Raw genomic sequence first — 15000 nt, forward strand, 5'->3', positions numbered from 1 at the left:
ATTTAAAAACTTATACTTTGCCCCCTTGTAAAATAAAATATAGTCATAGGGGGTACGGTATAAACTGTGATGACAAAATGACCATTTTGCCTCTCATCATTTTTGTCAACAGGAGAGAAGGCTGAGGACATTTTTTGCATAAAAAATATATAATAATATTTTATAAACGGAACCTAACGGATCACTAACGGCAGGGAGTGAAGTGAACATTTTTCATTTTACAAGAGAGCAAAGTGTAGGTTTTTAAATGACAGGGGGGGAATGTGAAAAATCGAATTTTGACAGAAAATTTTCTGGAATTTAGCCTTAATTAATTATCACTTTTATCTTGTTATTTTAATAAAACTTTTGCTTTAGTACTTGACATTTATTTTGTGATAACAACAAATGGTTACATCCTGACCGTTGATATTTCTAGGAATACAATCGAAAGTTTTATTTGTTCAACTAATAGTTGTTTTTTCTTTTCTAACAAAATTTCATAACTCAATTAATAGAAAATATAGCAAAATAAAAAATATAAATTTGAATCAATAAGTAAGATTTTTTTTCTCTAAATTATACTCATCGAAAAATTCTTGAAGACGATGACGAAGCATCAGTGATGAATATCACCGAGTCAAAGTTTTCTCGCTTTCAAAAAAAAAAAAAAAGATTATCGATGACGACAACTAAGACAATAAAATTAGAATGAATTTAAATCTTCTTTTATTACTTCATTTTAATCTAAACTATTTTCATGTATGGATGTTCAAATTTATGTTTTTATTTTACTATATTTTCTATCCAGTATTTTGTTTATAGTTTGTAATATTTTATAATTTTTAAATCTGACATTACTATTTAAATATAATATTATTTATTCACTAATTTATTAATTTATTTAATTATATTAGAAAAATCTATACGTGCAACGCACGTGCACTGACTAGTATAATAATAATAGTGAAGTGATAAAAAGAAGAAGAAACAATGGTCTGCTACTCCTCAGTCCTCACACAGGACTTTTTTATAAACTAACCCTCTAAAATTTTATAATTTGTAAACTAGCACTCAAAAAATTATATTTGTAAAACTAACTCTCCTTTCGCCACATAGGCAGAGAAAAATTTTTTATTATAAAGGCGGTGAATCGTTCACCGTCTTACTAATATAATTAGTAAAGACGGTAAATAGTTCACCGTCTTTTGCTTATTTAATATTTTTTTTATATCCCATATATAATTTTAACAACCACATAAAAATTATAACAAATCATATATAATTTTAACAATCTAAAAATAATAATAATTTATCCATACAATCCTAACAATCAAATAAAAATTCTAATAATCCTCATATAATCGAAAAATAGAAAAAAGTGAGGTTGTTAGATGGAAATAGAAAAGAGTAAGGATTTTAGTATGCGTATTAAAATTTTTATTTGATTGTTAGAATTATATGCATAGATTATCAGAATTTTCAGGTCATTAAGATTATAATATGTGATTTGTTGTAATTTTTATGTTAGAATTGTATAGATTGATTATTAAAATTTTTAGGTTGTTAAGATTATATGTGATTTATTATAATTTTTATGAGATTGTTAAGATTATATATGAGATATAGAAAAAATACTAAATAAGTAAAAAATGGTAAACTATTCACCATCTTTGCTAATTATAAACTCATACTGAAGGCGGTGAATCGTTCACCGCTTTTATAAAAAAATCTTCGCCTGCGCCTAAGTGGCAAAAGAGAGATTAGTTTTACAAATATAATTTTGGAAGAATCATTTCGTAAATTTTAAAATTCTAGAGGGTTAGTTTATAAAAAAGTCCCCTCACACACTCCCCGGATCTTATGGAGAGGAGCTTTCCTTCTTTTTCCCTCTCTTTTTTTCTTTTTTTTTTCTTTTCTCTCTCAGCTCCACGTTTGGTGGGTAGTTGGCATTTATACTGAAATCATCCTTTTGGGGTTCCGAACTTACGATCGGTGGTGAACTGGTGACTGGCCACGGCCCTCTGAAGTAGGTGAGTGGGCTCGGACAAACAGCGACCAAATTGGGGTCTCACCACTTTGGAAATACCGTGTCCAAGTTGCCCACTTCGTAATTTATTTACTCGTCTTGTATGAAAAATAATATTGGTCGATGATGTTTTTTGGCCTCCCTCTCAATTGTTAGCAGCAGTTTAAAACGAACGGATGCATTGGCAGTCAACATGGAATCCCAACAGGCAAGAACTGGAGAAACTTATGTTTAACCACATAACAACACCATAGCATCATCAAAAGGATGTACCATCACACAACTTTAATGCTCCGGAATTTGCTTTTCAGCAACTTCAGAGCATAATCTCGAGCTGCATGAACTTACAAAATCAATGCAATGATGTGAATCTGGATGAGCAATCATTTATTCTAATACAGGGGAAACAGAATATGTTAGACCTCAATGAATGCTTTGGAAAAAAAAAGAAAAGAAAAAAAAACAAAAAACAAAAAAGATATCTGGAACTACTTATTTGAGCTCTCTTCAAAAGCCAAGCACAGAAGCAAGGGGAGTCTGTAAATCAACCCCTCGCAAGCCTCAGTAGGTAAATGTTGATATCAGTATCGCAGTCCTAGTTTGCATGACTTTTCTCAGGTTGCTTCTCCTGAGCAACATCACTTGGAAGATCGAGCCCCTGCGGAATCTTCCCAGGATAGTTGGAATTGGAGGAATCCAACCCAAGCATGCTGCACAACAGGATCATAGAGAAACACTAGCATCATAATCAAGGCATGGTAAATGAAGGAAAACCTAATAAATTTCAGACAGAAATCTCACCTTCTGTCAACTAGCACCATGGTTCTTAGTTCACAGTTGGCAAAGCTGTAGAACAACAAAGGTCTTAATATATTATACTAATTACCAAAAGAAAAAAAATCAGTCTTTCTATCCTCTTAGGAAGATATAGGCGTATTTAGCCTAAATTTTCAAAATTTAGGGCCAAAAGTGAATTTTTCGTCAACAAAGTATTTAGCAACCTCTTTTCTAAAATCTCATTCTGATTTTAAACAATAGTTTTTTTTTTGTAAAATTTGATAGAATTTGATTATGTACGTTGACTAATGAATTAAATACAATTATTCAAACACAAAAAAGTAGAAAGAATCATAGTAAATTTTATAAATTTTGGTTTATCTATTAAATTTAAATATATTGAAAATTTTAAATTGAGTCAATTGATAAGTTGAAAAATTATTAAAAAAAATATAAAACTATTATATATATCCGCTTGTTTATTTATTAATAGAAAGTTTAAATGAATTGTAAAATCATAAAATTATCTTATATGTGGTAGAGGTAACCTCACCGCTCTATGTAAAAGGTGATAAGGATTCACAAATATAATTATCAACTTCAAGTTACCAAACAGAAAAAATATAACTGCAGTAATTGCATTTGCAGAGAACCAAACAAACTGGGTGTAGTTAAAACTACTGTATTTCCATCTGCATGTATTTTTTACTACATTATATTTACAACTAAATCCTTTATTATTCCTCCAGAGATAAAAGCTATGATGTAAATACATGGGACTTGTTGCACCTCACTAGCACCGTGCCGGCTAATATGGGACGTTAGGACAAGCATGCTAGTGTCAGTAACTACGGCTTAAACATTTTGTTCTGTATGGCTATAGGTCAATTCGAATCACAAATACATGCAGGTAGTTATTATTTAGGATGATGTCAAAGCCACTTTGTAGGGTACTACATCAAAGGTGTTCTTCTTGGTCTGCAAAGAAAGTAAAACACTGAAGATGGTGGTACTACGAATTCACTTTGACAGATTGTCATGCTTCTAAATCTTATAAGGGTGTGTATTAAGAGAAGATTGGGGCGTGTAAATGTAGCTGAGGATGTCAAATCGAGACAGGAGGAGGTCCTGTTTTGAACTCAAGACCTCTCACAAGAGAGTGGGTGGTACCAACATTACGTAACAACCGATTGTCGGATATGAGATGATAATTAGTTGCTCCTCACTCCTAGCTAAAACATTAAGTTACTTCCCTAGTAATTTTATCTCTACTTGATATACAACAGTCTTGATTTCAGTTTCCTATCGTCTAACTTTATTATGAACAAGACATCTTCTGTTGTCCATGACGTAAAAGTTTAGGCTGACAAAAAAACAAAAGAGAGAGTGCGGGAGAGTAAATGTTATTCTCCAGTATTACAGAATGAAAAGTCGGAGAGACACTTACTGCTTGCAGATTTCCTCTTTAATGGTGGGATGGCAATCCTTCCCAAAATTGCTTAAGGTATGAAATAGAAAACCACTGTGAGTGACGATTGCTATCTCTTTCTCTTCTCTCGTCCACAGCCTGTAAATTCAAATAGTATACAAGACCAATCATATGAAGCAAAAGTTCATTCTCCTAGATGAATTTCAGCAAAAGTTCATATGAAGGAAGATATACCAATTGATGAACTTCATTCCCCTGGATGCAACTTCTTCATTTTTCTCTCTTACATCAGCCTTCCAAAGAACATCCTCATCACTTTCTATCTGTAAAAGAATGCCAAACCTATAAATTAGATATTTCTATGAGAAAGGCAATGTCCTCAGGCATTGATTATTATAATGAAGGAATTCTCAGTTGATAGCAGAAGAGCACTTGCCAAAGAAAAATCAATTGCAGGAAAAAGAGGACGATAATCAGATATACTCCTCCTCTTGTCACATGGGTGAACTCCCTGCAGAAAACACAAACCTTTCAACTTAAGAAAGACAGCCCATAATTTAAGTAGAACCATCACCACTAGCTTCAGCAAAATGCAACATTTTTTCATCCAAAATAAAGTAATTAAAAGTTGAAAATGCCAGGTTCATTTCTGCACAAGAAAAACAAACTAAACAAAGAAATCAGGGAGGAATCTAAACAAGCTCCATCAGCTAGCTTTAATAGCCTACTCTATGGAACCATAATAACATTTAAAATTAAGATACAAGAGAACACGGTGATACTCACAAAGAACCCAGTAAGACTAAAGAACGGTCAATGTGAAAGATAGAATATAAATATACATGCGCCTAATAAAGTAGTTGAGAAGAAAGCATTGTGGTAATTCACAGGATTTTTAAGGATCTTTATTCATCCAAAAAAAAAAAAAGCATACCAAGTGTTCTCGGCATTGCTCCACTGCAACAAAAGGTGGGCAATTTAAACTTGAAATTGCAAGATGGTTACTGTTCCCAGCATTTTCTACCATTAATGGTGGCACATTAATTCCATCAGTGTAACTCTCGCCGCCAAACACCCCCACTGCAGTTTGCATTGTCCTGTAACATAAGTTAATCTTATCATAACACGGTTTTGTCTGATCTGCAGTTGAGTTCAGACACCTTCATGCCTTGTTAGAGCTAATAAATTAAACAACGGAGAAATTGAATGAAGAAACTTAATCCCCAATAAATATTGAAGTGTGCTAATCAAATGGAGTTCATCAAAGTTAGCACATTCTATGCAGCTGTCCTATTTGAGGCATATGTTTTATGTGACACTGATGAAAAAGGGATGAATACATCCAAGGACAGCAGCAACTAACAATCTCCAAAAAAGAGCTGCAACAAAAGAAAAAAGGATGTTCAAATCAACTGTTTCAGATATAAGATCATCAACCGTTCTAATCTAAAGTCAGATGACACCCATAGCCTTGTTGCAATTTGATGCCTTACTCTCCCCACCAGATTGACTTAAATTGAGATGTGCAATTAACTGACTCAACAAACTTTTTGCAGTTATCCCCTCAGTGCTCGCATTGTTTAGCTGCCGACCCAGCAACCCCACTGTGTAAACAATCTGAATATATCAAGTACAATCAAGCCTCACCACGCTCGTCACATCCACCTGAAAAGTTGACCAGACCATATCGAGGGTTGTCCCATGGAATAGTTAGACACATGTTACATTCACAATAAGACGCATATTACATTCACATGATAGCCAATAGCTCTTCACCTTTAATACGTATTATATGGCAGATTAACAAACTGTTTGGATCAAGGTAGAGGGCTAGGAACATAAAACAATTGTCATCAAAGGTGAGCTCCCATAATTAATGTGCAGTTCCTTTCAGGTCTCTTGCGACTGTCAACAGTCAACACCATTTATTAGCACAACTGATGATATGCCTACTTTTGAATAGCTGTAGTGTACGGCAATTTTTATCCCTTACAGATGTATCATGTACTCTATGTATGTAATTGGCCTGATATTAAACTAAAATAGCTGTGTGAGTTAGACAGAACTAATTACATCTTGTATACTCGAATGGGTTACAAATGCAAACACCTTCAAGAACAAAGCAGGCTACTACATGCCCCAGCTGAGCTTCTCGGAGGGGGGCATGACATTGCGTGAATGCACATTAGACCAAAACTTTGAGACTGCCGTACGTATGTCTTCTTTGATAAAACATGAGCGCTCCAATGTAGCATGTTCTTACCAAATGTTGGATTATCAAATTTCCATGCATCAGGTTGCATAATGGGCTTAGAAAAGAACCAACAAAACATGCCAAAATGTAGCTTGAACAAGACGAGAATTTTCAATCAAGTTCAATATTAGCATCCTAGAAATTCCTTTCAAGCATAAAAGCATTTGATGTTATAGCCAACCAACTATTTCTAGAATTAATAAGTTGAAAAGGAAACTGTGAAGAAAATTCAACAGAAGTGCAGCATGCACAATAAATGCAACTCAAGATAAGGTCTTTCTTTACCTTAGCAAAGGGGAAGTAATTACTAAATCAATCTTCTTGGCAAGCCCACATTTATGAACGTGCTTTCGCAGATTACTAACCTGTGGGATAGAACAATCACAAAGGAATCTTAACAATATAACGAGCAAAGATTAAAAACAATGTTGCAAGAACCAAATTATTGACCTTCCTATTACCTAACAGAACATCTAAACGGTACTAACGTAGTCAGAGGAAGTACTGAACGTAGGAAGAAGCAGTTGGCGTCACAAAATTTTCTTTTCATGTTTACTTACGTTTAAGTATAGCATCCCTTCTATGCCTGATGGCAGATATGTTTAAATGATTTAAAATATAGCAAAAGCTCTTCTAAAAACCCAAGAGTTAGGTCCCAGATAGTCATTTAGAATAAACTCCATCTATGCCGGCCCAATTTGTCAATATCAACAGAATTCAATATCCTTAAATTATTCTTAGGTAGCGGGTGATTCCGTAAAGCACAAAAGCAGCAAAAAACTTAACGCAACTCACAGGTTCATACTTTCCCGGATCTAAACGCTTGATTTGGATTTTCAGCAGCAGTGGCACATTTGATAAGGTTTTGTTTCCTTATTAACGGATATTTGTAAATATCTATTGACGTACAAAATGTGAATTCCAACTTTCGGAAGGAGCAAACAGCTTATTATGAAATGTTGATTACCAAAATGACAAAAAAAATTGCAGAAAAAAAGAATGCATGGTCTGAGGGCAAGTCAGTTCCTTGCACTTCCACTGACCCTTCTCTTGTAAAAGACAATCTAACCACATAGAGTGAATGGAGATGTAACCGATCCAACCACTTCCTCAGCATTTAATACAACGCAACAAATTCATCATACCCAAAACGTGCAACCAGTGAAAATGAAGTGTGAGACAAAAACATACATATATGTCTAATTATTGTACACTCTTCGTTTGTATCACAAAAGCATGAAAACCTACCTGCTCCCACCCAAGCGGGGAAAGATGAGCGTCAAATAGTTCAGGAGATGAATATTCTTTATGGTCATTTTCACCCTTCACATTATGGATTCCCTGTGCATGCCTGACCTGAGCATATTTTGAGCATAATCAAATGCAAGCTAAAGTAGAAGGGCCACAGGGATGTATATAAGATTATTATTGTGAGACATTCAGTCGTCACATCTAAACAATCAATCATCACGGACCAGGTGAAGAGTTTTACAACGGTGCGACGGATAAAGGGTTGAACCAGTACTTCCAGCCATTTCTGCAGGAAATAAGTCATGGAAAATTCCTAGAGCGTTAGTTGAAGAAACTTGCAAATACCAAGAACATCACCAAAATACGTTTGAGGAATTGCCAACAAACAAGCATTTCCGTCACTTCATACAAAATATATTCACCACTTTTAGCAGTGAAGTACGTGATATGACAAATGAGCCACAAATACTAGATGATATGACTACTTTGTATTGTAATTAGACGTTACTCATTTTTGACCGTAAATTTTAGATCATGTAGCCTTCTTCTCGTCTTCTTCATTTCACCTGTTGCTTTATCCTTCTCCTGCAACTTCTTTCCCTCTTTCCTCCACTAACCTCTCCTTTTTCTCCCATCTATTTCTAATTAAAATAGAAGTGATTCATTGTGCAAATCCAACTTTTGATGCAGAAATCTGCACGTATCTGATATGCACCATTCAGGTTTCGTTAGTTTTATGTATCCTAGTCCTACAACTATTCAACTTATTATTTTTTGTTACTTCAAGATATTACATTTTTGCTCCTCTTTTTTTTATTTTGTGTTTAGCCTCCTCTTATTATTATTATTATTTGTAAATAATAAATTTATATTTGTAAGAATGACTCTTTCATTATTACGCAAGCGTCATAGCGGCAAGTTGAACATGGTAATTTATTTATCGTATTTAAACACGGTAAATTGATTTACTATATTCTCTTTAACTTGGTCTATGTGCTGCTAAGGTAAAAAGAATATGGTACAGCGCGCGTTGCTAAGACAAAGAAAATATGGTAATTTTTTTATTTTGTTCGCTTGAAATTTCAACATGGTTTTTGCGTGGCGAGAAAAAAGTCATTTTTATAAATATAAATTTGCTGGGATTATTTATTAAAAAAAAAAAGTTTAAGAGGGGCTGCATGTAAAAAAGCCCTCTTTCATGCATATAAACAAATTGAAACACTCATTAATCTACAACTTTAAACCCCTAGAACGCAATTGTTAGGGCCCATATAACGCAATTGTTGGCTATTTGGTTGGATGTAATTGTAAACATGGGATAGTTAGAGAAAGATACAGTTGAAAATATAGCAATTATAATTATATGTATCTTATTAGATTGGATTTAGCAGAAAATTCTATAATTATGAATAATATATTTAGCTGCACTTTGCTCGAAATTGTACTTATAAATTTTATCATTTTAAATATAGGTTAGTGAGATTACTCCTCAAGTAGAAGAAAAATTATTTTTTATTTAAAAGATAATTTGGGAGGTGAGTTTATTTTTTATTCTAAGTTCTTTTCTCTCTCTACTTGTTAAAATTAAAACTACAGCTAAATTAGGCGTATTTTCAACTGCATAGTGAAGCCATTTTATGCAGTTCTAGCCGTTAGAATTCAAATGCATCAAATGAAAAAAAACGTATTTTATTTAAGATTTCATTTTTTTTAACTACTGCCGAATAAAACTACGGTTAATTTGGATATAGTTTGTTCTGCCGTAGGTAAGGGTGTGTTTGGTTCCATGTAAAATTATGAAAAAAAAAATTTCGGTGAAAAATTTTTTTTTAGTGGAGAACAAATTTTACGTTCTTTAGTGTTTGACTTGGGAAAAAAAGAAAAAAAAGTTTTTCATTACGATTGTTTGGTTGAGAAAAAAAAAAACTATTTAATATATTTTTATTATATATATTATTAATATATAACAATTACTATACTACATATATTTATTATTATTATTATTTATATTTATAGATTAAAATTATAATAATCATATTACATAATATATATATAAGAGTTATATATCTTGGGATATTAATAAATAATTGCAAATTTATAAATAAAATATTATATAATAATATCTTTATATAAAAATAAAATACTATATATATATAGCGTAAATCTGCTGCGATGAGCTGCATTTTTTCCTCTTCTTTTTCGTTTCCATCGCTCTCGCGAGAAAAACGAAAGGGAGAACTTTCCTCCAAATCTGTAAAATTGTTCTTTACGGAAAATTTTTGTACGTTGAACCAAATGAACCGTAAACCATTTTTCTACCAAAAAGTTTTCTTTCCACCTACTTTTACATCAAACCAAACGCACCCTAAGCCTCGTCTTGCAGCTCCAATTTCAAAATGATAATGCAGTAATTTGAACAATGGAATCGGCTTCGCATGTAGTTAGATCTGTAATACAGTAGCAACTACGTGCAACCAGACACAGCCTCCATTCATTATCCCTCGGACATTTCTCAATGATTCAGATGCTCCAATATTACTTTCTGCTCATAGTCAAGAGAGGTTTTCACAGGACAAGACTGCATGCAGAACTTTCAATTATGACGGCCGCCGTAACGTCTAAGTAGGACGGAAACTAAAATGCGATTTCGTGTGCAGAAATTTTTTGTATACAAAATAATATTGCATAGCACATTTTAGGAGAGGCACATGTGGACGCCTCACCTCCAATAACACATTTATTCTTAGAGTGCTGCTACGGGTATTCTCGAAGATACTCTACAAGATTGTTGATGACATAGCGTTATTATTATTATTATTACACTCTAAATGTTAATTACTAATTAAACACCAACATCATTATCTTAAATTTTAAATCCTAACTCCTAAAATCCTAATCACTCCATATGCGGCGGTCAAAAATGTTCCGTATGTTATAACTACTAAATATGCTCTTTTTTTTAAAACAGGTTACATTGAAACTGATCATATTTGATGAATGAGCAAAATTTGTATGCCGCTTATAAAGTCTGCCTTATCCCAAATCTCATGCTGTCAGATTTGTTGGTGTGAAAAAAAAAAAAAAAAAAAAAAAAAGAAAAAAAAAAAATTAAAAAGAAAAAGGCAAGCCGCCCAACGATTTTGTTCCCCAGGTGGTAATCCTCTCAACAAAAACTAAATAACAACTTATAAAATTTATCGAGTGGGCTGGTATGCTTCTGGAAGTACGGAGCCCTCCATTTTTTAAGTTGTTTTCGATGTTCGGACTTTCGAATCGACGATCGGCTCCGTTAGAGTTGATCCAGAGTATTTGAAGTACCTAGAAAATAAATTTTGCGATTTTTCGATATCATTTGCTTAGTGATCGAAGTGGCTCAAAATCAATAATTTTAAAGGCCGTAATGAGCCGTTTGCAAGTTTAACGGTGGAAAAATATCCAAATCACACGAAATTTTGATAGAAAATTCTTTATACCGTATAAAATAAGATCAATAGCTTTGATCTAAAATTTTAATGTCATATCATCATATTTTGTAAGATTTTTATTTTCAGCCGTTAAAAATTATTGATTTTGAGCCACTTCGATCACTAGGCAAATGATATCGAAAAATCGCAAAATTTATTTTGTAGATACTTCAAATACTCTAGATCAAGTCTAACGGAGCCGATCGTCGATTCGAAAGTCCGAACATCGAAAACAATTTGGAAGCACGGAGCGCTCTGTACTTCCAGAAGCATTCCAGACGCACTCAAATTTATCTAAACTATAAATAATTTTGAACTGACTATATAATCATTCAAATTTTTAATTTTATTATCTAATCTTTCAATTTATTTAATTTAAATCGGTCAAAAATATTGTGGTTTTAAAATTTAAATTAATTACTTACTTTGGTGAATTTACAGTTGTGCGAATTGCACGAGTATGCTAACTAAATATGTAAAGAAAAACAACGCATTCAGATTAATTTTGAAATCAAAGTTTTGTTAACTAGCTCAAGTCAAGTAAATTGAAAGGTTGGGTAACCGATCCAAACTGGTCTATAGTTGAAGTAAGTTATGTACGTTTTTACCCAGAAACTATTACTTGCGTCTAAGGATAAGCAGTGTTCGGGTAAACCCAAATTGCCAAACCTAACTGATCTAGTTCGATAAATAAGACTGGTTTATCGGTTTAAACGGTTCGGTTTGATCTATCAAAATTTCACGTGGTTTGGATATTTCTATACTGTTAAACTTGCAAACGGCTCACTACGGTCATTGAAATTTGTTGATTTTTAGCCCATTCGATCACTAGGCAAATGATATCGAAAAATAATAAAATTTATTTTCTAGGTACTCCAAATACTCTAAATCAAGTTTAACGGAGTCGATCGACGATTCGAAAGTCGCAACATTGAAAACGAACTGGAAGCATGGAAGGCTCCGTGCTTCCGATAGCATAGTAGCCTCACTCTCTCTCTCTCTATATATATATATATATTAACTTTTAAAATATTTTAAAATGTAAAATAAAATTTTCCATGGAGTCTAACAAAATTTTTTACTATTATTTTGTGTTAGTTTTTTGAGTATAAATTAAATTTGATTATACATGGTTTGAATTCTTTAAATCAAACAAATCTAAATTGTTAGCTATATTATAATCCTTAAAGCCCAATTTAGAAAGGCCGAAACCGATCAAACTGACCAAAGCGAACAAAAAAAAAAAATTCGATTCGATTGGTTTTCGGTTTGATCCAAAAAAAAAGTTATAAAGCCGAAAAATTCAGTTCGGGTTAACATTCAACTAAAAACTGACTAGCTACGTCTTATACACCACACTCCTAAAAATGTAAAATAATGATAATAGTTTAAGAATTATATAGTTTGATGTGCTTTTTTTTATATTTTAAAACTGTATATATTAAATCAAATTTTACAACTATTTTAAACTTGTTTAAGTATTGTTGTTGATCATGTTTATCAGATTAATTTTAATTTTAAAGATACTGTAGAACGCAGCGGAAGTATTCGTTCGTACCTTTTTGCGGAAGCGATTCGCGCAACAACGCGATGAGCCTGGATCGTTTAGATTGATTCACGTGTCCTCGGATCGTCCTTGAATATCTTCTCACGCTCCACGAACTCGCGGTGGATCGAACTACAAACGAGCGCGATCACAAATCCACCGTACAAGTCCCTCTAGAATAATAGGTCAATGGAGGATGTGGTTTCTCTCTATTATTTTCTTATTCTCTCTCTTTTTCCGTTCTTTCGTGTATATAACGTTATGTGGGATCGCCCGCATATTTATAAGGAATTCCAAAATCCTAATGGCGTTAGAGATAAGGCCAAATCGGTTATTAATTGTTATCCTAATATGACTAGGATTTATCTCTAACTAACTTTCCAATTTGAAAGCGAGATTAATTCTAATCCAATTAGATAACATAACATCCGTCGGATCGAACCCGCTTATGGGCGTACCCGATTCGATTTAACCGAATGCCAACAGATACTGATCATCAAAACTAAAGTACAGTTTATGAGGCATGCTGATGATGATCATCAAACATCTTAACCTGGTGGTTTTAATATTTTGGATGGTGGTTAGATACAAAAAATTTTAAAAAAATATATATTAGGGTTTGAGACTTAAAGTAATTCTAAAATAAATGACCATGAAAAATAAAATTTAGGATTAATTGCATACCTCTTCCTCTGAACGCATCAAATATTCAACTTTTCATATTTATTCCTATAAAAATCCTAACGTTTTCAAATATATCCCTACTGTAAGGATCCATTAGAAAAATATTGTTAACAATAGGTAAAATACTTAACCCTAATTAGTGAATGAGATAAATTGACTTTTTTACTCTTTTTATATTATTTGTAACGGCAGAAAGAAAGAAGATGATCATTGGAGATTTTTAGAAGGATTTTTTTGCATAATTCTAACGGTTGGGACTTTTGAAATGATATATTTATGAGGATAAAAATGTCATTTCATTTATCCTCTATTAAAACTAAAAAGTGCTCTAACATTAAAAAATCATAGGTGCAAATATGAATATTACCGAACTTTTGCAGAAATAAAATATGAAAAGTTAAATTTTATAGTGATATATTTGCTATTCTATATATTTTTCGGAAAATGGATAATTGCCTATATACCCCTCATATGTTTGAAAATATCCGATTTACCCCTACTTTTTTTTTCTTTCTAAAATACCCCTCATATGTTCCACCGTTATTGCAAAATACCTCCGCAATTATCTCCTGTTAAGTTAACTTAGGTTAAACGTGAGTTAAACATCTACCACAGTTAAAAAAAATTAAAATACCAATTTTGCCCTTAACTTAAGGGTAAATAAGAAATATTGGTGACGGTAGAGAGGTATATTGGAAAAGACCAAAAGTCAAAATACTCTTTTGCCCCTGACTTTAAGGGCAAATAAGAAAGTCAGTGATGGTGGAAGGGTATATTTGAAAGGGCAAAATAGTAATTTTACAGAATTAACAGAATTAATTAACAGATTTTAACTCTAGGGGTATATTAGAAATAGGTTGGAATATAAAGAGGATATTTTCAATATTAACTTTCTAAGAGGGGTAAATCAAAAAGTCAGAAACTTTTCAGGAGTATATAAGCAATTGCCCCCTTTAAAAAATTATATAAAATTTTTAAATTCATAAAATTTATTATTCCATTCATCAGAATTCAGAACAGAAGCTCCACGTGTCACTAGTGGTCCCGTGCATTTTCAGGGCTCCAAACGAACGGACCTCGTGCTTCCACTTGGCCGCATCCGAGTTGCCGCCTCCTCATTGGCTCCTCTCGCGCACCACCCACGTGAAGTGCTCAAGTGCGTCACGTGCTCCGGGCAGGGCCCATCGCACGTGCTCCCACCCTCTCTAACGCGTGAGAAAGAAATCCAACAGTTCACAGAGAACAACTCTCTTCTTTTTTTTCTTTTTCTTTTTTTTTGGCTAAATTACAGAAAACTCTCGTGTCAAAATTTAATTTTACATTTTCTCTTTTTATCATTTAAAAATTTATATTTTACCTCATTATAAAATAAAAAATATTCACAGGACAGTATGATGTGAGCTGTGATGATAAATGATCATTTTGCATCTCACCATTTTTCTCCTCATCATGTTCACAGGAGAGAAAGCTGAGAGCATTTTTGATATAAAAAAAAAATATAATAATATTCTATAAACGAAACCCTAACGTATTACTAACGGCCAAAGAGCGAAGTGTACAATTTTCATTTTACAAGGGGCAAAATGT

General features: G+C 32.9%; 1 protein-coding gene across 2 annotated transcripts; it reads right to left on the reverse strand.

The window, feature by feature from the left end:
• Positions 1-2224: 2224 nt before the first annotated feature.
• On the reverse strand, positions 2225-8460 carry LOC109704103 (phosphoglycerate mutase-like protein 1). Of its 2 annotated transcripts, XM_020224835.1 has the most exons (9): positions 7944-8455; positions 7717-7824; positions 6754-6833; positions 5149-5311; positions 4651-4725; positions 4449-4537; positions 4233-4352; positions 2810-2854; positions 2225-2718 (listed from the first exon to the last, which is right to left on the reverse strand). In XM_020224835.1, exons 1-9 carry the CDS (start codon positions 8001-8003, stop codon positions 2604-2606), a joined length of 855 nt encoding a protein of 284 aa, XP_020080424.1. In that variant the 5' UTR covers positions 8004-8455; the 3' UTR covers positions 2225-2603. The 2 variants fall into 2 exon arrangements, with proteins under 2 accessions (XP_020080424.1, XP_020080425.1); XM_020224836.1 differs by lacking the exon at positions 2810-2854 and having other exon boundaries at positions 7944-8460.
• Between the last annotated feature and the right edge of the window lie 6540 nt (positions 8461-15000).

The sequence above is a fragment of the Ananas comosus genome, unplaced genomic scaffold, assembly GCF_001540865.1.
Source record: "Ananas comosus cultivar F153 unplaced genomic scaffold, ASM154086v1, whole genome shotgun sequence".
Classification (NCBI taxonomy): Eukaryota; Viridiplantae; Streptophyta; class Magnoliopsida; order Poales; family Bromeliaceae; genus Ananas; species Ananas comosus.

What these genes read in the sequence shown, in the direction of transcription:
- LOC109704103 (XM_020224835.1), bottom strand. Translation starts at nt 8,003, where the DNA reads ATGGCTGGAAGTACTGGTTCAACCCTTTATCCGTCGCACCGTTGTAAA. An exon ending in AGCAATGCCGAGAACACTTG is followed by an intron (nt 4,726 to 5,148) that starts GTATGCTTTTTT and finishes TGTTTTCTGCAG; the next exon opens with GGAGTTCACCCATGTGACAA. An exon ending in GGAATGAAGTTCATCAATTG is followed by an intron (nt 4,353 to 4,448) that starts GTATATCTTCCT and finishes TTGAATTTACAG; the next exon opens with GCTGTGGACGAGAGAAGAGA.